Source organism: Falco rusticolus, chromosome 16 (assembly GCF_015220075.1).
Source record: "Falco rusticolus isolate bFalRus1 chromosome 16, bFalRus1.pri, whole genome shotgun sequence".
NCBI classification, from domain to species: domain Eukaryota; kingdom Metazoa; phylum Chordata; class Aves; order Falconiformes; family Falconidae; genus Falco; species Falco rusticolus.
The window spans coordinates 4,946,458-4,972,184 of record NC_051202.1 but is presented as its reverse complement, the minus strand read 5'-3'; the positions used below and the strand labels follow the sequence as shown (position 1 = coordinate 4,972,184).

Sequence of the window (25,727 nt, the reverse complement as noted above, 5' to 3'; positions counted from 1 at the left end):
CCACTGAGAAGTCCTTCACCTCCAGTCTGGGATGCCTCAAGGTCAGAGCCAAGCAGAATTTCGGTAACAAAAGCAACCTGGGCTTAGCTCCCCTGGTTTCAGCTTTCACTGCCATCTGAAACCTGTTTCCAAGATTTTAATCAAATCTTGCACAAATAAAACGTCTCCTTTTGGGTACCTCCCGCTATCCACTAAGTACACACATGCACGCATGCATGCACACACACAGGCTCAGAAGAAATGGATGGGAAGCAGCATTAGCCAGCACCAAACCCAGCTGTTACTCCTAAACTCAGTTTAGAAATTTCAGGGTTTTAATCCGAAAAGCAAGTGCAGCAGCAGGGGCCAGGAGACCACGGCACTGCATCCCAGACTTGGTCTGCTGTATCTTTTTTATGACACCCATTAAAGCCTCATCGACACGGCTGCCACGTGCAGTTTGCTGCCTAGATGCCATGTCCTCCTCTTGCTGCTGCTGCACTGACACGAGGGCTGCATTTGATTTCCCCCCTGGGAGACCAGGCAGGGTGTTATAGTTTGATTTTTAAATACTAACAGGAGTTTCAGTCACTCTGGAAAATTATGTCACCAGCATCTCCAGCATCTGTAGAGCAGAGATAAATAATTTGCCTTGCACGGCGGGAAGGCAGAGTGGGACATCTATTCATCTGGCTGCAGCTTTCCAAAGCAAGGAGGGATCTGGGGGCTCAGTTTGAGACCCCAAGGGCTTCTCAAAACCAGACTCTTATTTTTCCTCCAGCTCCCCAACATCCCTGGGAACAGGACTCCTGAAAGACAAAAGGATGATAACAACCCTGACACTGCCAAGAACCAGTGCTGCATCCCTATATGGGTTTCATGTTAAGGGGGATCTGCCCAAAACCCACCACCCCACTTGTGCTAGGTGTTGTACCAACAGCTGTGGAGCCTGAGAGAAAACCAGCCAGCAAACAGACAAAGAGGCCAAGATCACCAAGTTCATCTCCCAGACAAATTCCCACTCTGCTCCCACCAGGCTCCGCATGTATAAACTATTTCTATGCATCTGATCTTTTTAAAGACTATGATTTACAAACTTTAGGGATTTTGACCTTAAAACACAAGCGACTCTGCTGCACGCCAAAGCATTAACATCTGATTGAATAAGCAAAATAAATGGCAGTAAGGGGAAAAAAAAGATGCTCTGAGCAGGAGGATGGGAGCAAAGCCATTTTTCACCCGAGTTTCCACTTGGGGTCAATGCCTCTTTAAAAGCTCCCCTCGGCCACTCACTTTTTCTCCCGTCAAAAGCCCCAGTGTGTCCTTGTCTGGTCCCCACTATTTTACCCGGGAGCCTGCGTGTAAATGGATGTACAGTGGGTCAGAGTGGAGCCACCTGACCCTGTGGCCTCCTCCTGCCTTGCTCTGATGGATGGACACCAAGGTCAGGAACTCAGTGTGCTGTTGTCTCAGGTAAAACCCTGCTCCCTGCCCAGCCCCCTCATCCTCCCCTTCTCAGGCCCGAGACCAAGCCCACAGCATGCTGATATCATGAGGATTTCAGGCCTTTTGGTGGCTTGAAAGAGGCACGGGGACAAGTTTTGGAGAAGATGCCTGTGGGTTTCAAACCGTATCATTTGCTGAGAGCCGAGAAAAATCATCTCTCTGGGACTGTGCATCCAAGGGCTGCAAGAATTTGTGCCGGTTTCCCTCTGAAGACCTCACTCCTCCAGCCCGGAGCTAGCCGAGATCCTCCTCTGAGCCCCATGAGTGACAGCCACCAGCACTGCCCCGCCACGAGGCACCCACAGTGCAGGATGTCCTCCCACCGCTGGATGTCCGTGACGGAGCAGGAGGTGTTTCTCAGAGCTTCTCCAAGGAGTGACACGGGTTTGCTCTCCTACCTTCTTCCCACGTGCCTGTAGTGAGCCCCACAGCTCCCCATCTCCAGCCCACACCAAGCCCAACGCCGCCCGAGGTCATCCTGCCACCGTGCTGATCCCCCTCTATCCCAGCCTTCACCAGGACCAAAACTAGGGCAGAGTTAGTGATGGGGGAAGCCGGAGCACACATTTCCCAACATCCCCCAGCTGGCAGGGTTCAGCAGCTGAGAAACCTTTCTCAGGATAAGAGGAGGCTGGGGAGAGGGGGGCCGGGAGCTGAGACCCTTCCCACGCTCCCCACCAAAGCAGCCCAGGCACCATGGAGGCACCATCTCTCCATCTCAGGTTTCCATCACCACCTCCACCAGGCACCTCCGCACCCCCCGGGCAGCTTTGCCTTTCCCAGGTGCCCCCCGCTCTGGAGCGGGGAACGCCGGGCAAATAACCCCGGCTGAGCCCCCTGTTATTTAGGCAGGATTAGGCAAAAATTTGTCTGCACTTTTGAACTGTTTTCACAAGCGTTGCCTCTCACTCCCACGCAGGAAGCAGGAGAAGAGCCGGCCTGTTCCAATTAGGGCTCCTCAGACCGAAAGGGCAGCAAAATTCAGGGGGGGGGGAAAGGGAAAGAGGGACAGAAAGCTGGAAAAAAGGGAACAGAGGGAAATCTGGGAAGCAAGGACAGACTGGGAGAAGGGGTGAGCACAGGGAGAGGCACTGGCTGGGGATGTGGGGATGGGATGGGAGGAGAGAGGCAGAGGACCAGGCAGTATGGAGGGGAGATTTGGTTCCCCTTCCTGCAGCAACTCACCAGAGACCGGCCCTGCTTCCCTCTGCAAGGAATGGCACAAAAGGCACAGACATTTGCTATTTTAATTTGAAATAAATATATTTCTTTTGGGGAAAAAAAAAAAATAAAAATAAGTGTTTTTTTTCTCCTTCGAGCAGTGAAAAATAAATACTCTGAGATGAAAGCTGGGCTTCAAGAGAAAAACAAGAGAGGAAACCGAAAGCCCACACTGCTTAGCGCTGCAGAAAGCACAACAAAGCCGGCTTTCTTCCGGAATTCAGCAGCTTTCTTATGGAGATGTGGTGTGTCATGGGGGCGAACTCTTCCCCTAAATAAAGGGCCTGAAAACTGTCTTCCCTTAATGCAGATAAAAGCATTTCTTCCAAGTTTGGACTCTCAAGCACTTAGAGCATCACAGGGAGTGAGGAAGGGGAAAGGTTAAGATGAGGGTGAGATGTCAGGATGCTCTGCTTGGCTTCAGGCTTTGAGGTAAGTTGCTTCAACCCTCTGTAAAATAGACACCCTCACCTGGGTGCAAGCTTGCTATAAGAGGGTGCTTGGGGGAGATACACCTATGAAGAAAACCGGACACAAAGCAACCAAAAGGTGAGGGAGGATTTGTTTTGGCTCTAGGTGTCTTCTAGCTGGCAAGGAACCAGGCAGCAGCACCAGCAGGTGAAAGGATGCTTCACCCACCATCCTGATGGTGTCAAAGGCGCAGGCTTTGCCCTCCAAGCTTGCCTGCTTCCCTTGTTCAAGCTCCTTTCCAATCCCTCTCTTTCTCTCCCAGCTTTATAATGTGGGTGTTGGATGGAGATCCTGGGAAAGCGGCATCCCCTGCAGTCCCAGGAGCTCACAGGGGAACAGCAGGCTGGTGGTCAGCTCACTCAGTCCTCCCCGGCTTTTGCGGGGGAGAGGAGGGAAAGAAGCGCTAGAGAAACCCTTGGACTGAAGCTAAGCAAAACCACAGGGCTTGAGTCAACGCTCGCTGCAATTACAGGGAAGTTTCCCCAGCCTCAGCAGCCAGGGACGGGACCTACAGTTCGCCTTTCTGCAGCAACCCAAAGCAGGACTTCCCTCCGTGAAGGGCTTCACTCCGTCCCCATTTCAGCTGTTGGGAGGAGCACAGACGGATGAAAGAAAGCACTGAGGAGATGCTGCCACCTCTCAGGCTGGGAAACACGGCCATGGTTTAACAACGCTTGTCAAAACTATGCAAAGCAGTCAGCAAAAAGATTTTTCCATCAAGATGAAGCAACAGCAGAGGTTAGGCTGTGCCACGAGGTCGGTGCGGTTTAGCTCCAGCACCGCCGTTAACACATGCCCCCCCCTCCCCAAATCAGCTTCGAAACGGCTTCTGTCGCTTTACATTTACAGCTTTGCAACTAAAAACTTGCACGAGCCTTTTCCGAACCCGCCAGCCCGATGGCAGACTCCGGGGTTAACTAAACCTTTGTAAAACCCGTGCAGAGGCTGAACTCACAGGTCAGTGCTCTGGAGACACCCAGACCAGGAGGCTACAGCCAACACAGCGGCAACAAGGAACAACTTCCACGTGCCTAAACCACTCCTGCTCGGGAGTCAAAGCCCTTTTTTGCACCGATCAGGCCCTTTTCACCCTTCACCCTCCTGCTTTCCCAATCGAACCTCACATGAGCCGGAGATAGGATTAGCATCTCACTTTCAGGCTTGTTTGCCTCCCACCCTTCCTTGGGAGGGCTGGGAGGACGCTCCCTGCCTCCCGCAAACCTATGAGACATGCTCACCCTGTGATAATTCGTTCTAATCCCCACTAACCACGCTGCTAAAGAGCTCTAATCCTCATGCACAGGCACACACGTACTAATGGGAGCACGGGGTGGGCTCAGCAAAGCCTGTAATGGACACCCAGCCCCGACTAAAAGGAGGTCAAGTGTAAATAGCAAGTCCAGGTCATGCCCGTGTCAGCTGCCCCGCATCAATGCTCCAGCTCGGGAGATGCTCCTCTGCAAAAAAGAAGCTAAACCCCAGCTCCTCACCCCTGAGCCCCAGCAGCCAAACTCCAATTGCTCAACAGCAATGACAGAAAAAGAAAAAAAAAAGCCCTCCGAAAACCCAGCAATCCCCACCGAACAAACAACTAGATATTCATTTGCTTCTTGGAAGGGTGCCCGAGGTATTTAAACAGCTCACGCCTGGGACCAGAAGCCTCTTGAAATTCCTCGCTCTCTTCAGGCTGAGCTGGAAGACCTGCAAGGCCAGCCGTGCTGGCTTCACCACCCTGGAGGTTTCCACAGCTGCAAGAGCACGGCCTAAGCCCTCCCAAAGCAAACCCACGGCTGGCCTCCATCACTCCACGGAAGAGACAGTGGTCCAGGTCATCCACACTCAGCACTCCCCAATATCTGTAAAAGCATACATTTCTTTCCAACCAGGTTAAAAGCAGGACTTCTGCTGTTCTCACCTCACATCTCTGGCTGATGATGCCATTTCTGGCATCTTCGATGAAGAAGTGATGCAACTGGAGGATTTGTCTCAAGAGAAGGATGCATGCCAGTAACCTGACATATATTTACCCTGGGCTGCAAAAGCACACACGGGATGCTACCAAGGTACCACTGTAATCACACCCGAGCAGTTCAGATCGAGCATTTCTCTAGCCAAGCAAGCCCTCACTCTCTCCTTCAGATATTAATCTCCGGCTCCTTCATCGTCCAGGGATACGGACAGACACAATGGGGATTCAGCTCCAACGCCTCCAGCTGCTTGCTCTGGGGAAGGATGGGGCTGCCAAACCATGCGTGACAGTCTCCCAGAAAGGGAGAGCGAAGATTTTGCAAGGCCGGGTTGAGGTTAATTGGCTGTACTTTGTGCGAGGAAGATGCTGTCAGGATTGGAAGTGTGAAAAGGGAAGGCTGAGATCTCTTGGCAGGGCTGTCCCCTCGCAGTAGGAGTAAGGGCCAAGGAACCTTCACTCATGTTGAGCTCTTTCATCACCCCACAAAGAGATCCCAACCCCTCTAAGTCGGCTCAAACACACCTGAAGAACATGCCGTGCCAACACGTTTTGTAAGCAGCTACATATGACCTCACAGCTTGGGATGGTTTCATTGCATATCCATGGCCACATGAAATGACTCCATGCCCAGAACGATCAATTATTTGTGCTGCACATCATCACAGTATGACACACTTCTGATGTAGATGGACTCCACAGATGTCCCTGCTGCTGGGAGCCCACTGGTCCAAAAGGAGCCTCAGTTATCCTTGCCTCAAAGGGATTAGACATGCATTCGCCCAGCCAAATGCTTCCGGTCTGTCTGTCCCAAGGAACTGCCCAAACTTCACTTGATTTTCAGCCCAAGTCCTGCAAAAACTGATCTCTCTTGTGTCTTGGCCTTAGCCCTTGCCCCAAGGCTGAGTCAATGCCACGTCATGCCAGACACGAGGGTACCACATGGCAAGGCACAATCTGAAGTGCCCTCAAGCTAGGATGATGTTCAACCCCCAAAATATCTCTGTCCACATCAAAGTCGCTCTCCTCCACTCACCAGCTCTCTCATTCATAAACCAAGAATGTTTGTTAAAGCTGGAAGGGCTGGACCTGCTCTGGAGACACGTTGGTGGTGTTCATACAATAAAAGTGCCTATTGGTCATGAGTGGAAGGTGCCCTCAGATACTCCTATGGCATTGCTCAAGCCCAGGACATCTCCACATAATGCAGAGAGCACGAAGCCAGTGATGCAGAAGGGATCGAGCTAATGACAAGGAAGGAAGGCTCAGCAGCTTTGGGTCACCTCCCGAGCACGCATGCTGCCCCAGGGCAGCAGGGTATGGGGGTGAAGCTTGCCACATCTCTCTGCAGCTGCAGATTCCTGCCACCTGTCCCACCCCCACCTCCGCAGCCTTCCTGGCCAACCCTTCCCTTCAGGGCAATGCCAGCCAGACGTACAGCCAAGCGGATTGCTCAATGGCAGGGTGCAAGTTACAGCGTATCGCATCCCCCACGGACTGCAGAGGGATCGCTGCTGCCTTACCCAGAACAGCCCTTCTTAACATCAGGCTTTCGACAGTATCTTTTTTTTTTTCCATACAGCAAGGAGTGTTTCAGTTCTGCCCAGGAAGCGCAGGCAGCACTCAGTGAGCAAGGTGAGTAGGCGTGGAGGAGAAGCCCAAGAGCTTTACCCTGTCCTCACCTGGTGACCAACAGGTCCCCATCTCACCACCTCATCCCCTTCTGCCCAGGGACCTGCCACCACGCACAAGGACTCCAGGTCTGTCCTCCCTTATCAGGCTGAGCTGTCCAGTTGTCTTTGCAGTTACCAAAGAAGAGGAGAGATTAGGGTATTTCGCTTTGAAATCAAACAAATAATTGCACAGGCTTTCTGCAAACAGACCAGGGTTGGGAGGTGAAAGCGCGGCTGGTAAATCTCAGCACTGTTTGCTCTGACTAAATAATATTAGACCAAAGATAATCAATCATTTTAATCAACAAAATTATTTATAACTCTTTAGAGCAAATAGTCAACTCTGCTAACAGCTGCCAAGAGATGGCAGGTAGCATAACGATCCACATACCTCTAATTCCCCTGCACTAGATACAGATTTACTTCTTTGCATCACTGGATTTACTGCCACTGAAGACTTACACTTGCAAGTATCCTGACCCCTGCTCTCTGAAGGTATGCTTCCCCTCTCTCTGTGGCTCACAAATACACACAATAGCCCCCTGCAGCTGAAATCAAAATGAGAGTAGCTCACAATATTCACTGCACACTCCAAGCACCTTCCCTACACCAGCTGCATCTCTCAAGCACAGCACCATTTAACAGGAGGGGAGAAAGAACCAACTAAGCAGAAGAGGCAAAAGATGCTCAAAGCGAAGGACCTGCTCTCTTCGCTTTGCTGCCTGAGCCAGCTCCATCTCCTTGGTTCACCAGGCAGCTCTCAGGTTTATGACTCCACCAATGCCACCAAATGACACCTCCATGAGCACCATCTACATCCCAGCCCACAAACAAGGGCCACACGCTCTGCACCCATTGCACATTGAACATTTCCACCCACCAGCCCCCAGAGAGGCGTGCTTTGCACAGATGACCGCAGCAACCACAAACCGAGGATGAATTTGCTGGCTGGGCTGAAAGCCATGCAAGCGAAGGTATCGCTGCGGCAAGGTGAACGAGGGTCAACTTCACATCGGCCTTGGGGCCAGGAGGGGGGACAAGGGACAAGGCCATCCCTGGATGCCTGACTGGAGCCCGACACTGTTTCACCTCCCTGTTCCTGGAGAGTGAACCAAGCTGCTCAGCTCCTCCAGCAATAAAGGCCAGAAAGGGCCCTGAGAGAAACCTGGGAATCAAAACTCTCCAGCCCACACCAGAAAGACAGCCACAGAAACACCAGTGCCAAATCAATTTCATGGAACGATTCTCCTGGTATTAATGTATTTTTAAGCAGACAAGGAAACAAACGCAAAGAACAAGATGATTTTCCCAAGCACCCTAGGTAGCTGAAGAGCCCTGAGTTAAAACTTCTCATCCAGGGTGAGCACAAAGCTCCTGGACTTTGCCTCTTCTGGGCTACACCATGCAATCTCCAGGTTATCACGATCCTCATGCACAAGAAGCAAGAGTCTTCTCGATCGACCCCGAAAAGGTCTTCTTTTCCAGCTCCTACTTCTAGGAAACTTCCCATCAGGGAAGGGACCAGTGCAGAGATTGGGCCAAACAAAGCCCTGGGAAGATGAAGAAGGTGGGAGTGAGCTGGGGAAGGCAGCCAAAGATGAACTGGGCTGCCCCATCAGCTTCAGTCATCCCCATCCCAGAGCCAAGGGCTGTCCAGGACAGGGATTATGTCACCTATTGGCCTCAGCCTGGGGAGATGGGAGAGCAAAAGGCAGGCAGGGATAAATCAAAGTGGCTGGAGGTGCTCAGTGCTGCCCAGTGGTGCTCAGTTCAGCCCAGAGGAAGCCCGAGCTTAGAGAGGGAGAGAGGCTGAGACACTTCCAGCCCTCGCATCCACCCCATGCGCAGCATCCGGAAGCTATTAAGGAATTACAGCCTCCCTGGCCCCGAGCCTTCCCCGGCAGAAGTGCCTGGGAGCAGATGGTGAAAGGGCTGATTGAATTCGGCTGCTCAGGCCAAGAGGCTATTAGGAGGAGACACAAATGGAGGAGGGGGTGGAGGGGGTGTCACTTGGCAACTTGGGAGACTGCAGCCCTGGCCAGGAACTCTGGGAATCCTCCACTGACCATAACAAGCTTGGAGGAGCTTCAACAAGGTTCTGGATGTGTGGCTCGGGGGTGTGAGCCCCCCTGCTGCCCTGGGTGGCTTGGTCCTGTGCTCCTGCTGCTTAGGGGTTGGGGGGAAACCCTAAGTGTATGAGGAGCGGGAGCCACAGGCTGGTTCCTCTCCCCAGGCATCTCCATCTCCAAAAGCAGCAAGGCCGCTGCAGTGGATGCGCACCCTTCCAGGGAGGCAGGATGCCTGTAGAGACCCGTGTCCCAGCGGTCACAGCCCCAGGAGCTGCGTGCTCCCAAGCCTTGATCCCAGTTGAGGAGGCACAAGAGCTGTCAGCTCAGCAGCCCTGCCCACCCGGGGGGCCAGCCTTCCTCCCTGAAAAATGCAGGTTTACAAAGATCCTGGATTCCCAACTTCATCTAATCCTACCCCATTCCCAGCACCCGTGGGAAGGCACTGGGCATGGGACCAGACCTCCCAAAGTGCCTTCAAAAGGGGATGGGACTCAAGTGACTCTGGATGGGGAGGAGGTGGGGAAAAAAGGAGAGGGCAAGAGAGGCACGTAAGATGGAAAAAAGTCAGCAGGCAAAAAAAAGCATAAATACGATTTGCAAGTCATCCCACAGCGCCAGCCCCACTGAACGTAACGCCAGCGCCGCTGCGGCACAAACTCTGATGGAAGAACTCAAATTGCCTGGGGATGAAGGAAGGGTTTGAAGCCCTCCGTGAGAACTGGGGAAAAAAAAAAGAGGAATGACCCCAAAATCAACATAACCCCAACCTCTGGGCTCTCTGCCCTGGGAAGCCAGCTCCAGCCTGCCATACCCCTGTGCCCCTGGGGGGGACAGACACTGGCTCCAGGGCCCCCACACCATCCCCCATCTCTGAATCCATCCCTCTTTTTCCAAGGCAGAAAGGTCCAATGAGTCCCGCTGAGCTGCACTGGCTGACTGCTCCGACTCCCCAAGGTTGGGAAATCGGGAGCCTCGTCAGGGCTCTGCCGGAGGGGCGGGCACCGAGTCCTCCGTGACCATAAGGGGATCTTTTCGAAGCAATCTTTTCCGAGACAAGTCACGAGATTATTTCTTGCCTGGAATTTGCTCCCGCAGCTCCCATCGGCCCCGGACTGCTGAGTCAAGAGACCGCCAGGGCTGTGCCCTCCAGATGAGTAAATAAATTGCCATGGGGAGTGGTGGGGAGGCTGGGGGGGGACGGCGCCCGGCGGGGCGCAGGATGAAAGGAGGGAGGGGACCTGATGACTCCTCAAGCCTTCAGCCGGGGACGCAGCCCGGCTTGGCAGCCGGCTTCGCTGCTGCTTTGCAGCGCACTGAATTAGTCACCAGATTAGCGAGCGCAGTTACACACGCTGGCGCACAGCTGTTTAAAGGCACACTATCCGTCCCCTTTGCTTTTCTTCTTTTTCTCTGGGGAAGGGGTGAGTTCCCCTCCCCACCTTCTTTTTTTTTTTTTGTTTTGTTTGTTTTTAGTCCTAACTCTGCCTTTCAATGAGTGCTTGGGACCAGCAGCCAGCAAACTCCCTGGGAAGCCAAGGAAGAGGCAGCAGCCCTCGATCACAGGCTGAAGATGCCAAATGGCTCAGGCTGGTGGCAAGAGGGCTGGTTCACCCTGAGAGCAGCTCAGCGCTGGGGCTGCCTCCTCCTCCCTGCTGAGCTCCCTTCCCTCCTCACCCAGCTGACGTTATGCTGGTCCAACGGGCAGTCAGGTCACTCTATAGGATCCATATGGTCCCGGCACTTGGCTGTTTGAAAGCAGGAACACGCGAGAGTCATCCAGCTCAAAGGCAAAACAGGCGCACGGCCGGGGCCTTTCAAGTTGCAAGCTTTAGAGCCAGCTTCAAATCTGGAGCCGCTTAAAGGGATGGAAACCAGCCCCAGTGACTAACCACCCTGCCGGGCCATGGCTACCGTGACAGCTTCGAAACCCCACTGCTGATGCTGGAAAGCGAAACTTTCCCAGCGCCGCAGCGGCACCGGGCTTCCCAGAAGTGGGGACAGCCCTCTGCCACCAAGCGCACATTTCTTCGCATCCCTTCGAAAGGACAGGTCCAGGAAACGCTATAGGGTCAGGGCACGGCATGGGGAGCCACGATGCTGCTACCAACCTGCCAGGCTCATCTGCTGCCTGGGGCTGATGCTGGGGATTGAGTAAATGAGTTTTTCCCCACTTCCGGCTGCAAACGAGGAGGAATTGCATTTACTGACCTCACAAAGCGGTCTGGAGAGACAGAGCAGTTGAGTAACATGCCTTGAGCATTTTAAAAGAGAAAGCTCTTGGCATTGCATTTTAAAACCGCTTCTAACAATAATGTGTAAAAAAAAAAAGGAGAAGGAAAAAAAATAAGACCCAAATTTCACGTGTTCCACTACATCTTTTTTTAATTTTTTAGTGGAAAAAGCCAGGAGTACTCTGCTTTTGCAAGTTGTTTCTTCTGACAGTTCAGGTTTCAGTAAACAATTTCTCAAAACTAAAAGGTAAGAAAAAAAACCCTTGCTGCTTCCAGAACACTGACCAAAATTCAGTGGTTTTGCACAAACACATACAGACACCTACGAAAAAAAAAACTTTCATGTGGGTCAAAAAGCCACAGTTTGATTATTGTGATAGATGGTGCTGACAGGGGAGAAAAAAAAAAAGCAACAGAAAACAAACCCCAAAGCACTTCCCAGTGTCCAGCTTCAGTTTCTGGGGTCTACTGGCTGCAACATCAGCAGCAGCTTTCCCTTAGTCAGCAGTTTTATCCAGAGACCTCCAAGGACATCCCAGGAGAGGCAGCATCCCAGTGGAAAACCCTGCCCAGGACTCCAGCCGCCACAAGGATGCGCAACCCTCATCCTGCTGTGCAAGACACTTGGTTCCTGGAGGTACGCAGGGCTGAGCCATGTGCCTCCCTCCCAGTCTCGCTCCCAGCCCAAATCAGACTCAACCAGTACACTTAAACTGGAAATGCCGAGAGGCAGATGGGTCCTGGCCTGCGCGGCGCTGTGGAGGACTCAGAGAGGTGCAGTACAGCTCAACACAGACCACAAGAAAAACTACTGCAAGCAGAGGGAGGCCTGGACCACATGGCTGGGGATGCTCCCACATCACTGCTGCAGGGTAGTGGGGCCACTGCGCCTCAGTTTCCCCTGAACCCAGGTCTCATCAAGCTTTTCTTCAACATCTTTTGGAGTCAGAGGCCCCCAAAGCATGCTGCATTTTAAAAAAAAGCAAAGTCGCACTGGCTGGCTTCTCCTGCGCTCCCCACCAGCCATCTGAAGAATGCCTTGGAATCACGTCAAATATTTGAAATGAGATGGGGGGGAGAGGGGGCATGGGGAGGGGAGTGCAGGGGGAGCTGCTCTGCTTTTGACTCAGTGTCTGGCTTCTTTCATCAAACCCACATTCCTACTCATGCCATCACCCTCCGGGAAAGTGCGACAACGTACATAATCCATGTGGAGCCAATTTAAAATCCCCTCCGTGTAAGAAAAAGCATTTCGTTCATTAACAAGCTCTGAACGCTTAGCTGGGGTTAGGAGCCGGCCTGCAGCTCCACAGCCACCCCAGCAACATGGTCTTCAGCAGGGAAGGGCTTCCTACGCACAGGAGAGCAATCCTCCTTGCAAACCCACCCAGGGTGCTGAGGGATGCTGAGCCAGCACAGCTCAGCCCACCGGACACTTTTTGCAGCGTGTTCTAATGATGAATAATGATGAGTCTTCTGCAGCAGCAACCTGAGATGGAGGTCTCTGCCTCTTCTGGCTTTACAGGAAAGGTTTACCAGGAGCAAAAAAAAGCTGGAAAGCAGGGGATTGGTGGAGCAGTGGATTGCTGCTGTGTCCAACACCACCTGAGAGATGATGGGGACAGGAATTACAGCCCCGGAGCCTGACCAGCTCAGACCCAGACAGAGCCCTGCGACCCAGACGACCCAGACAGAGCCCAATCCACAAGAGGGGCTGCTGCCAGCACACAGCAAACAGCTGAGGGCTCACGGTGACCTCTTGATTTGCAACTCTCATTCCCAAACCAGAGGGACCCACAGAAATGTGGGGATTTTCCTCTCTGGGAAATAAAGCTGCTCTTTCTTCCTTACATTTGTAATACCATTCTGGACATTTGTAATATCCACAGGCTGCATGCCTACAGGAACCAGATGCAGGACTGAATGGTTGCGCTGCACCAGCACAGCATCCCAAGCTTCTCCCAAACAACAGGTCCACCTGCACAGTGCATGCAGCAGGTTGCCGGACAAAGCCAGGTACTGACAGCAATTCAAGGCACGCCAAAAAATTGTGCACGGTCAGCAAGACCAGGAGAGGTGACGGGGAAAAATGTATCACCTGCTCAGTCCTGCACGTATAGATATCGCCCCAATGACTCGATGCTGTTCGTGGGACAGAAGAGCAAACCAGGGCTCAGATTTTTGCCAGTTGAGTGGGGAAAAAACACACCAAAGCCCAACACAAAATTAGGTGCAGTTTCATCCCACGGTTCAGAAAAAGGTGAGCAATGGTGGAGAGCTCTGAGTCTGCCCCCCATCCAGGGCTAAATAAACCAAAAGTTACTGAGCCACCCACCACATTGGAGAAAGGAACAGAACAACTTCGAGCACTTTTGAATGCAAGCACCCAGACCTCTGCCTCCACCTAAACACAAGCAGCCTAGCAGCAGCTCAGCCTTTGCATGCAAACATTTGCAGCCTGTTAATGTTAAACGCTTTCAGATCCAGCGGGTGTCTACAATCTAGATACAAAGGCTGTGCCTTTTAACCAAATCACAAACTGAAACCACCCTGGGTTAGTTTTTTCGTTTGGGTTTTTTGTTTGGGTTTTTTTTTTTTTGGTTGGGGGTTTTTGGGCCACCTCTCTGGACCTGACATCAAACTGTATCCCCTCGGAATGCAAGTCCCTTCGGTGTTCAGCTGGTAAAGACACTTGCCAATTTGCACATTTTCATGTTACTACCACCGAAGTCTGCTGCAGTTACAGGCACAAATCCTCAAACCTGGGGAAGCTGGGCCGGACAGAAGAGAGCAGAAGAGAGCACATCTATAGGCTGGATGTGCAGGGCCATACAGCAGGACTGAACCCAGCTTTGCAAGGGTCACCTTCGCATTCGAGACCACTAGAAAGCTGTTATCTCTGGAGCCATCTCGCAATTTTGCAATAGGCAGGACTCAAGTGGCCCCCCTGCAAATTCCACTGCACCTGGGAAAAATGTAGGAGCTTGTAGGAGAATCAATAAATATTTATTGTTTAACCAGCAGTATTTTGACTGGAGATGTAAGCATGGCCCCACGCCAGCGAAACCAGAGCCTTCTTGGCCAGCACTGCAATTTTTTTTTCTGTATCTAGCTGGAAGATTATAAACTACACAATGAAATAAAAATAAAAATAAAACAAAAAAGAAACACAGGCAGCGAGCAGCTTAGTCACGGAAGAGGAACAAAAGAGCTGAGATGTATAACTATGTCGTGGGTTTAAAAAAAAAGGGGGCTGCAGGCCCAATTTTTGGCTGTGAGACAGCTGTACAGTTTATATCGGCTACAGATTTGTCCCACAGCTTCTGCAGTGATGAGGCTTTACGCTGGATCAGAGCATATATCCACGGCTTCAGTGGAGCTACACGGATCTGGACAAGCTGCAGACCGGCCCACACCTCACAGCCAAAAGGCAAATCTGGGGAGTCAGGTCTTGACCTACGGAGGCACAATCTGGCACACATAAGGAAGACCCCAGGTTCCGTAGGGATCCCCCAACCTCACAGCACAACGAAGAGTCAGTCGCTGGCTCCAGGGCTCAAGTCGGGCAGATCATCCCCTCCTTCTTCTCTTCACTTAGTCCCCTGGCACCATCCTACCAAGCACAGGTCTGCCCCTGAGCAAAATATGTACATCTGGAAGATGCCAGCAGCTCCATCCTCTGGATCCGTTCCAGGGACAGCAATGACACCTGCCTTCCTAAGCCCTGTGCCATGCAAGGGCCAGCTGACAGTGCAAAAAAGCTTGCTTTCCTTGTCTGGGAGAAATCTACATGGATTTCTTCCTTCCTTCCCCAAAATCCCAGCTGACAGCAGTACCACAACTGAAAACAGCCATTTGGGATAACAGATCTGCGAGTTTGTATCCCTAACTGTATTCAGACAATAGTCTGGTCTTACACTTACCTCTTCCCCAAGTGCCTATGATGTATCTGCTGTCATCGCCAACTGGTGAAGAACACCAAGCCACCTTCCATTTTGCTGCCAGCATCAAACTGCAGTCTCCGGGTCTAACCACAGGACAATCTCTGCACCCTAAACCTGATCCCCACCGCCCCCTCAGCTCAGCCACACCACAGGGATCTATTCAGGAGGATCCAGTCACCGCTTTTTCACAGCAGCGTACTTAAAAGCCGGTATATAAAAAGGCTCCCGCGGTAAAACTCAGCGTGCCACAGTCCCACTGGAGAGCACGCGCACTCCCGGCTACTTGCTGCCTGCCTGTCAGCAATCTGCTATGGATTTGGGAGAGCGGGGTGGCATACGATGGGCTCCTCAGCTTGCTTTGCAGAGCTTCAGTGCAGCATTCCAGCATGAGACTGTGTTATCCCTTCATTTTATAAGGCCTATCAAAGCATGCCACGCTGTAATTACATGGCAAATTAGCGGCCACTTCATGTAACAACGCTGCAATTACACAGTTGTTACATGCTTTGGGGAGTTTATGATGATAAAATGGAAGGAATGGGGCTTTGCTCCTCCTCCCTGGAAATCTAACTCCCTGTATCCAGGTTAAAAATGCTGTAGTCAGGGATGTGCTTTCGTGGGTGTATCACTTGAAGGAAAGGTCGACGGAGCTGGCCTCCTTCCACCTCTTTTCACAGTTTTGTCCCTTAAGCAGACAGAGTTGACACTAAAGCTGGAGCTGGTGGCAGCCAGGTGCATATAGTCCCCTCCCTCCTGGGAAACTCTCATTACCCCATCCTAGCTGGATACCACAGTAATGGGCATTCTGTAAGCGCATAGAAAGATAATTGCTCTTTTTCAGTTCAAATTCTCACCTCCTCCACAGGCAATCAGCATTGAAAACACCAGAGGAGCCCAAAGCTCTCAATTTATTAGAGTCTCTCGCCCTTGTTGGCTGATGATTCATGCCCACACAGAGCAATCCACAGCCAAAGCCGAGCTCTCACCTTTGCTGTTAATGCAGAAGCAAAAAGCATTCAGAAAGATGCTGGATGCAACTCTCTGCATCCCTGAAATCATTCACCCTTCAGTGCTGCTTCCCTTTCCCCGGGCTTTGCTGGGCTTCCAGACAAATGCTCTGGCAGTTTGTGTGCATGCAGCCCATCCTGGCGAGGACAGGTAAATGCTCTTCTAGTACAACAGATGCAGAGGAAGGGACAGAGGACAGAGGACATCTCAAAGCAGAGAGGGAAATGCTGCTGTTCTGCTACTGTTTCATCCCACTTTGCGACAACGTGACCATGCAAGCCACCAACAAGACCAATCTCTTAACAGCAGCAGGGAAACTGAGTCAGCCAGCAGCTGCCACAGCTGTAGGGACCAGCCTGAAGCCTGAGTGCAGTGCAAGGATAACACAGGATCAAGTCTTCCTTTTTGGAAGAGAAGATGTTCCAAGTCCCTGCGCACTACTCTTACCCCCAACCAGCTCAGCAAATCACCTCCCCTTGAATGGGCTGATCCAGCTGTGACCCTATTCTGTGCATATATATAAAGAGCTGGGAGCGAAGGTATGGCTGGAAACTTGCCCCTCCTAGACAAGATCGAGGGAAGGATGATGGATCCCATCCTAAGACCATAATGAAGATGTATTCTAATTCATCAAGTACTTTGCCATTTCCCTGCAGCAAGGCACTGTGGAGGAGGGTATGCATTTTCCAGAAGGCTTGCTTTAAATGCAAACCTCCGTATTTGCCTGCACTAAAACTGAAAGCAAAGGACAAAAAGATTGGCCTGGCTCTGGGAAGGGGAAGCAGCGTGATTCAGGCAGGTCCTACATCCAAAAATACACTGCATAGAAGCTGTCCGCTTCCCCGTACCCTGCAGCTACCACAGCAGGAGAAATCTTGCTTCAGCCTCAGCCCAACGTTGTCCCAAACCCTAAACAGAGGGAAAGGCTCTTGCCAGATGAAAATAAACCCCTGGGATGCCACCCACGCACAGGCCAATGGAAACAATGCGTCTGTCTCCCAGCTGTCCTTAAGGTACAGCATGTGAAGCACCGAAACACACGGGGTCCTTCCATCTCCTGGCAGTCAGGATTTCTACGCTGCATGTGCACAGACCTCTTTTGATGCCAGGGAGGAATAAATCCATCACCGCACCCGTAACACACCTGCAGAGAAAGGAAGCAAGAGGGGGAGCGGATGCAGGAGCATGGGGAGCCCAGCATCTCTGCCTCACCTGCAATGCCCAGCATCACCACCGGCCATTAAGCCCTTCCAGGGCACCTTGTGGTACGCCTCGGGGGCAGCAAGTCAGTAGCTTCATTAGCAAAAAGTGCTACCCCTCAGTATTTGGGACTCCCAATTACACACTGCCAGCTTCCAGCAAGGGTTGCGGAGCTGCTTTTAACTCTGACCACGGAGAGAGAGCATAGAGAGCTTTGCAGAACTTGAGGAAACTTTTCTTTTTTTTTCTGTGTTCACCAGTTGCACAGTGAAGTTCCTGTTGGGGCTGATTTTTGCATGGTTTGGGTTTTTACTGTCTGATAAAAAGCCAGTAAACCAAGTCCCACCAACCCATTGATGGATCAGTCATATGTCTGCAATCAAAAGTGATGCTACTAAATACTATCAGATCCTTATAATAAAAACCCATGCACATACAACTTGCAAATAAAAGGAGGAGTCCACCACCGTGGTTTTTTGGCTCCTGACCTACTCATCTCACTCACACATTCTTGCTGGCAACAGCAGTGGGGGCGGCAGGGTCAGGGGGAGATTTGGCTTTGGAAGTTTTGTACAACTTCACATCCCCTTCAAGTTATTTTTAAACCCTTTGGACACACTGCAAATCCCATCCAACTTTTCCATGCAGAGGCTGCCTGCACGTGTGGCGTGCTGCAGGGTTTTATTTCAGGGGAGTGAGAGGGGGACGGTACTGTGCAGCCAACGCATCTCTGCAGTTTTATGGGGCATCAAGCACCTGGCGCATTAATCGTCTTGTACAATTGAAAACCTATGCCTGTAACGACTCTCCCTGCGTAAGGTTAACCCTATGGATACCGTGAAGTAAATCTGCTTTGCTGCTTGCTGGCATGTAAAGGAGCAAGGGGCTGGACTCCTCAGCGAGGCCAATGCCCATTATGAAAAGAAGGGCAATGGGCACATTTGATGGCAGATTCAGCAACCAAGACCAAGACCTGAACAAGCTCTCAGGGAGCAGTTAAAAGTCCTCAGATGCACCCCAAAACAGGAGTAGAGAAAAATTATGTGCATAAGTTATGCCCCCCTACATGTGGCATTGCTGGATCCCAGAAACATAAGCTACCAGCATCCCTACTCCTTCTCTCAACATCAATCTGACCAAGCAAGAAAGCTTCAGCATTCTCTAAAAAGTTAGAGGGGAAATGAGGTTAAGCCAGCTAATTGACAACATTGACCTTTTTGGCTCACAGTGTTAACACAGCCACCAAAACAGAAGCAACTGCAGCTGAAGTCAATAGGGAGTCAGCTCTTTTTTACCTTTTTCGTTTTTGTTTTTCAGCGCTCTTCCTGCCAAAGTTTAAACTTTGGGTCAACTCTAAAAATTGCGTGCTGACATAAGCTCCAAATGAGCTTTCACAGAAAGAAAACGAGTGTAAGGCAGCACGAAACACTGAGTCCTCACTTTAGGCACAAGGCAGTTATATTGATCCAATCCTCAAACACCTAAACAACAGAGACGCCTCTGTAACACGCTCCCACCTATGCCAGGAGACTTGTAAATTTAAACAGATACTTTGGTCAGAACTGAAAAATAAACTCCACATCCCCCCAGCCCTGCCCCAATGGACCAGGTGTTTCTTCCCATCCCATTTTCTTCCCCTGCAAGCAAACAGACCAAGGTTACAACCTGAAGCACAGGAATGAGTCTCCAGTAAAATGTTCTTTTAAGCAAAGCTTTAGGAAATAGGCACAAACAGGTCCTCAGCTCTAGCTGAGCCTCGCATTTAATGTGCACAGGTGCTTTGCAAAATCCTCCTCAGCATCCTATTGCATTTTGAAGTCTGGTCCTTCTGAGCCCACGCCTGAAAGCCAGGCTCAGCCTTGCTGTGAGAGGCACGGAGCACCAAAATAGCTGTAACTGGCAACCAGGTTCTTTCTACATGCAGGTAGAGGGGAAGATGGATCATGGGAAAGCCGCTCTCCCAGCATCAGACACCATGTAGCCCACTGGTGGCAGAACCCCCAGGCATGTGCTGACTTACCGGAGCGCTCTGCAGACAAGCTGATCCTGCACAAGCATCTATTTTAAGTCTGAGCACAAGCCCCTGTGCTGCTCCGGCCCACCTTGCACTCCAGCAGTCAGCTGTCATTTTATTTCGCACATGCAGCCTGAAATCATATTGCCTGGCAGGAGCTGAGCCCCCTTTCTGGGTTTCCTAGAAACTTGCTAACTGGCAAAGAAATGCCCAACTCCAATTTAGTTTTCTTCACCCCAGTGGCACTGCACAAAATCCAGCAAACCATCACTTCAGAGCAGTAGGAATTACAGCAGGGAGAGGTGAAGCAACTGGACTCATTTCACTCTCTCTCTTGGACCCAGAAAGAGAATTCCGTTTTTCTCCCTGCAGGCCCTCCAAGCCCCATCCTCTCCCTCGACTGAGCGAGGCAGGATCAGTTCAGTGTCTGGGGTCAGCAGGCAGGCAGACGACAGCAGTATGTGAACAGCCCTTATTATGGTAAAAACTCAACTATTAGCATTAACCACAGCCTGCAGCAGTTAAAACTTAGCGCTACAACAAAAACCCAACACACGCCTCGTTTCAGTAACATGTTGCTATCTTCCCTGAGAGCTCCTACACCCTTCCTATCCCCATTTATCCAGTTCCAGAGAAAGGGGGGAGGGAAATCAAAGTAGCGGGCTTTCCTGGTTTAAATGTGGTAAATCTAGAGGTACCGCTGCAGTCTGGATTCCCAAATACAAGGAGTGTTTGGACCACACAAGATATTTCCAGCGAGGGATGGGGGGAACATACATCGCAGATAAGGAGCTTGTGCAGGGCTGCCAGCCCCGGTGTGGGTCACCCCCTCGGGAAAAAGGGGGGGGGGGGGTACCGAGGAGCTCGTAGAAAACCCCAAACCCCCCGAGTGCATCTCTCCTGCCTCCCAGGCGGAGGTGCTTGCACACATCCCCGCAAGGATGCCAGGAGAAAAGGAGGCTGGAAGGGCGGCGGGTTGTTTTTTAAGAGAAGGAGGGGGCTGTGGGGTGGGGTGGGGGTGGAAAAGTCTTAGAACTGCTCGGGAAGCAAGTTCACCTTCCCCCAGCGGTGCTGCGGGGCAGAGCCGGGGAGCGCAGCGCCGGGCGGCGCCGCTCCGCTGCAACTTGGGGGTGCGCTCCGTCCCCTTTTCCCAAAGACACCCCCACCCCCCAAAAAAAAACCAACAAACCCTCAACCCTCACCGCTCTGGTATTTCCCTGCCACCGCCCTCGCTGCGCAAAAGGGGGAGAAGGGATCCAGAGGGTTCCCCGGCGAGAGGGGGCACGGAGGGGAGGGCAGGGCGCTCACCGGGGGACGGGAAGAGCTCGATGTCCACCTTCTCCGTCTTGATGATGGTCAGATCCACCGCCGCCTTCATGGCTGGGGCAGCGCCGCGGGGGCGTCGCGCCGGGACCGGGGGGCGGCGGCGGCGGCTGCTGAGCCCCGCCGTGCGCGGAGCTGGGCGCCCGGGGCAGCGGCGGCCGGGCGCCTGCCTGCCTCCCTCCTCCTCCTTCTCCTCCTCCTCTTTCCTTCCTTCCTTCCTTCCTTCCTTCCTTCCTTCCGCGCTCCCTCGCTCCTCTCTCCCGCTCCGCTCCGCTCTGCTCCGCCGCCCCTTCCGCGCTCCCCCGCAGCCGCTCCGCCTCGCCCGTCCCCCGCCGCCGCCCCGGCCCGGGCTGAGCCGCCGAGGGGAGGGCGCTGGGCCGGCCCCGAGCGGTGACAGCGGCGGGGAGGGACCCGCCTGCCCCCGCCCCGGAGGCGGCCCCGGCACCCGGCGCCGCGGGGAGCGGAGCCGGCGCTGCGGCGGGGTCCGGCGGAGCGAGGGGTCCGGGGAGTGGGGAGCGCGAGGTGGGGCCACGGGGTGATGGAGGGGGGGACAGCGCATCCCCCACTAAGTTGGGTGCTGCTGCGCCTCTGCCGCGACTTCTGCTGGTGTCCCAGCGCCGACACACGAGCGGAGAGAGCTGCGGTTCTAGCATGGGAAAACGCCGCTGGAGCCCCGGCGGCTGCCGAGAACCGACGTGTCGTGAAACCAGACCAGTTGCCTTCACCTGCCTGCCTCGACACGAACCACCGCCTTTCATGCTTGCATTGGCCCTTCACGCTCGCATCACTCCTTCACGCTCGCATCGCCATGCTCGCATCGCCCCTTCACACTCACGTCACCCGTTCATGCTTGCATCACCCCTTCATGCTCACATCGCCATGCTCGCATTGCCCCTTCACACTCGCATCACCCCTTGATGGTCACATCACCACACTCGCATCACCCCTTCACACTTGTATCGCCCCTTCACACTTGCATCGCCCCTTGATGGTCACATTGCCATGCTCACACCACCCCTTCACGCTTGCATTGCCCCTTCACACTTGCATCGCCCCTTCATGCTCACATCACCATCACTGGTGACGCTCGCAGCAGCCTGATGCTCTCTCCACCACAAGCAATGACCAGGGCAGAGCGTGGGTGCCCAGGCTCAGTCGTGTGGTGACGGGTGACGGCCAGGTTGTTCACAGGTGTGTGCATCCTACAGAGGAGGCCAGAAAGGTTTGGGAACTGAGTGTATAAAAAACGTCTTCAAGATGCAAGATGAGTATCATGCTGGCACGGCATGAAGTTAGCAGAAGAATATGGGTTTTTCACATGAAATATGTTTTATTATATTTAGGTAGCACAAACTTCAGACCACAAACGGCAGAGCAGAAGGGAGATTATGACTCACAGATGTCAACTTACCGGTACAAGTGTTAAAAAAAAAAAAAAAAAAAAAAAGTCATTAGCAACCAGCTTTTGTGGTTCTCTCACTGTGAAAGTCTTAACAGTCTTCGACACGCTGGCAGAGACCAGGCTGCTCTGCTCAGAGATGGGCTCAAGTGAACAGCCCGGGTGTAACAGGGGAAAGAGGGCAGCTGCCTGAGTCAGCCACCAGGGTTCAAGGCTGCCTGCTAACCCGTATGAACCAGGGTACTGCTTGCAAACACCTTTGAAACCTTCAAACGCACTGAAAGATGAGCTGCAGATGCAAACGTTACGGCTCAGGGTTATTTCTAGCTTCTTCAGCGGTGCCTTGCTCAGTTGCCTAAGGCGTGTTTATAGAAGGAAAGTTCATGTAACTAAAAGAAGCTGCGAGGTACTGGGGCCAGAAATCGAGAGCCTGATTTTGGCTCGCACAAGCAGCTGGTTTTACCAAGGCAGATAGCTCAAGACACAGCCAGCAAGAACTCTGAGAACTAGCAAAGCTGGGCAAGCAGCTAGCTCCAGCCAAAAGTTCATCCTTCGGGCGTCTCACCCATTCACAAGCACTTGCATTTCCAATTTTACAGGCAATCGTGTTTTCAATTTACTTGCAAGCTCAGTTATGGGCAACCTACTCCTGCAGCAGCAGAGTAGGACCAGTGATTCACTGTGTGACCAATATATAACCTCCTTCCACTGATTCCTGTGTGCTTTGGAGAACTGAGCTGTGTTGAGGCAGAACACAAGGTTTAAAAGCTCAGGTGGTGGGTCCTTGGTTTGAGGAATGAACCTGGAAATCTGAAAGTGAAAAGAGGATGGCTGCAAGGATAAAACTTGCTCCCTGTTGCCTCTCCCTGTACAGGATAATGTGCTTGCACCTGCCCTTCATTTTGGGTTTCTTTCCCCTCTTCCCCACACGCGATGGACAGCAATGACTGAAGGTAGCAACCACAGAGGAGAGATTTAGCAGAACGTTTCCAGTTGAAAATCAAAAGGGGATCAGGAGAAACAGCTGCCTTTCTGTATGATCCCTTCCAGAGCAGGCTTGGGAAGAGAAACCTGATGCAGTTATCACAGCCTGACAACCTTTCCCTTCCTACACTTTGCTCGATGCGCTGCAAACTCCTGGGCGAGGATGCACGCAGGCACACTGCAATCCTGCAGCGGGGCGAGTGTGGGAGAGTGTGTGCGTGTGTGTGCACTGGCACGGGGGGGACTGGTTTGCACAGCTGGCTGTGGGCTCTTGGCCGCAGCGATGAAGCCATCAGAAAGCACCTGCGGTCCCAACCGTATTGAAATGACCCAAGTGTTCCCCCCGATTCGGCGGCGCTCGGTAATCCACCCTGCTCAGAGCAAGCACAGCATCCTGCAGCAAACCACAATCCCCAGACTGAAACAGAAGAGGAGGCGCGCAGCGAGGTCACCGTGGCTCGCCCGAGTGGGCGCTGACAGGGACAGGGTGTTGATGCCACGCAGAAGGCTCTCATAAGCAGAGATGGTCCCGGATGGAACTGCTGGTGGGATTAAAAAAGTGGCACCAGAGAAGGCAGCGGCTGCCTTGCTCCCGTGGGCGGATGCATTTGGCTCAGACTCTTCTGCAAGCGTTATGGTCTTAAGAACTGGCTAGAGTCCCGTGCACCTGTAATGGGGCTCCTTCTCCTTTGGACCAGTACAAAGACTCTAATAAAGATCTTTCTCACAGCTCATGTGTTTTTTATTAGGAAAGATACACACGCTCTTGGCATGCTGGCTCAGCCCTGATCCTGCAAAGCCGATGACACTAAGCCACAGCTTGGTGCAGCATGGCTGCAGCAAAGCTTTGAGCTTCTCCACTCCCCTACCTCACCCCCCCTCCAAGCTCCCCTAAACTTCTGTTTCATCTTGCTTGTGCAATGTATGGCAGCCCCTACATGCAGGGAAACTAGAAATGCTTCCAAAAGTAGCACCAGGGCAAAAAAACCAAACTGGAGGAAAAGAATGGTGAGACTTGCAGGCTGAGAATTCCTCCCAGGGCAGCTGAATCTCTCCTTCGAGCTCGACTCTGTCCTAGCGGCTGCCTTAATTTGTGTTCACTTCAGAGCCTGCAACATGAAAGCCCTGGCTCTGAACTCCAGCTGAGCCGCTCAATGGCTCAGTGTTCGCAGAAGGCATGGAAGGAATCCATTGATTAGTTTCTTCAGCTGGGATGTGACCATTTGGAGTCCAAGACCTGCCAAACATGACTTCGCCTCAGCAACTGGTTCCTATTTGCTGCTTACAGGCTTTAGAAAAATCTTTCCTCTTCCACATCCAAGTCTCACTCTCCTTTTCCATTCTGTCGTTATTCAACGTTATATCTATTCAGGCTCTCTCCTGTTGAGGGAGGATGCTGAGTTGCAGAGAACAGCCCTCCTGCCATTAATATAGCCAAAAGATTTTGCCATTGATCGGAGATAACCATCTGCCCTCCCTCCACAATGCAGCCTGACTGTTTTTCAACAGTTTGGAACAAAGAAAGGACGGGCAGTAATGCCACATTGTTCTCAGGGACGCTGACTAACCTTGGTTTAAAAGAATAATAATAATTATTCATTTAGCATCGAGGAATGGTATTATGAGACCGCAGCTTTTGCTGTGATTTCCGAACATGCAGGCAGGCGGGACTGCACTTCCATGACCTCCCTCTTAGCTGGGGCTAGCTCTTACCCTTTGGCAGGGCCAAATTCACTCCTGTCACAGCCCCTTTGCAAATTGGCAGCTGCTGGCTCTCCTCCAGATGTTATGGAACTGGGACAGCTTCTCTCCCTCGGATTTACCAGTCCTCATTACAGCAGGCTCAGGATTAGGTATAAGCAGTAGTCAGGAGAAGGAGCTTTTCCTAGTACCGCTGCTACCAAAACATGGCCACCTCTGGGGTGAAACACAACGGCTACGTAATAATGCGGAGCAACACCACCCAGCTGTTATGGACAGGAAATGAAGAACACCATATCCAATTAAAACTGCAGGGGGATATTTATGGCAGAAAGCAATTAGCCAAATTGGAGCCTTCCCCAAAACTGCCATGGCATTTTTAATGACTGCAAGCGGTCACGGCTTTGGTTTGATGTTTTGTCAAGTAAACAATATCCAGAGGGCATGAGACAAAAATCAGGAGCAAAGGGGAAGGGGGCGGGGGCGGGGAAAGTGTCGTGCAATTCCAGGGAGAAATGGAGACATGAAAGGATTTATCGTAAGGGGGACATTGTTGGAAAGAGCAGCAGCCACCACCACTCCAGGAAAGGAAAGAGCAGGGAGGTGGCTCTGGGTGTGGAGGTGGTCCTCTGCAATAAGAGGAAAGAGCAAGCAGCTGCCATGACCGTTCTCCAGGGACATACCTTTCCTGGAATTTAAAATGATATGAGAAATTCTTTCAAGCACCGTAATAGCTGGGAAGTATTTCAGAGAGTTGTTTTACGCTGGTAAAAAGAGGCTGGATTAGTAGTCCTGGTGACTACAGCCTCCCCTTTTTGGCTAAGCAACGGACATGGAAAGAAGAGCTTGTTAGTCAGCACGTACTGCGTGTGCCTCCTGGGCTGTCTGCAGGGAAGGCAGGCTGCTCTCAGATCTAGCATTTGCAGCTAGGAGGTGATGACCACCACAAAGGCATTGGCTCCTCCATGACCCAGATGGCTGTGGCCTCTGGGGTCCCCTCACCGCTCCACACTATAGGGCTGGAGTCACAGCAAGTCC

General features: G+C 52.2%; 1 protein-coding gene across 4 annotated transcripts in view; it reads right to left on the bottom strand.

The window, feature by feature from the left end:
* ETS1 (ETS proto-oncogene 1, transcription factor) overlaps positions 1-25,727 on the bottom strand; it is a 74,708-nt gene that overhangs the window by 24,206 nt on the left and 24,775 nt on the right. The window contains exon 1 of one of the 4 annotated variants that reach the window (XM_037409785.1): positions 20,591-20,747. The exons of the other annotated variants lie outside the window; for them this stretch is intronic. Coding sequence (XP_037265682.1) covers positions 20,591-20,660 — 70 coding nt within the window. The 5' untranslated portion in view covers positions 20,661-20,747. Of the gene's footprint in view, positions 1-20,590; positions 20,748-25,727 lie in introns of those variants that run through there. 4 annotated transcript variants of the gene reach the window in all.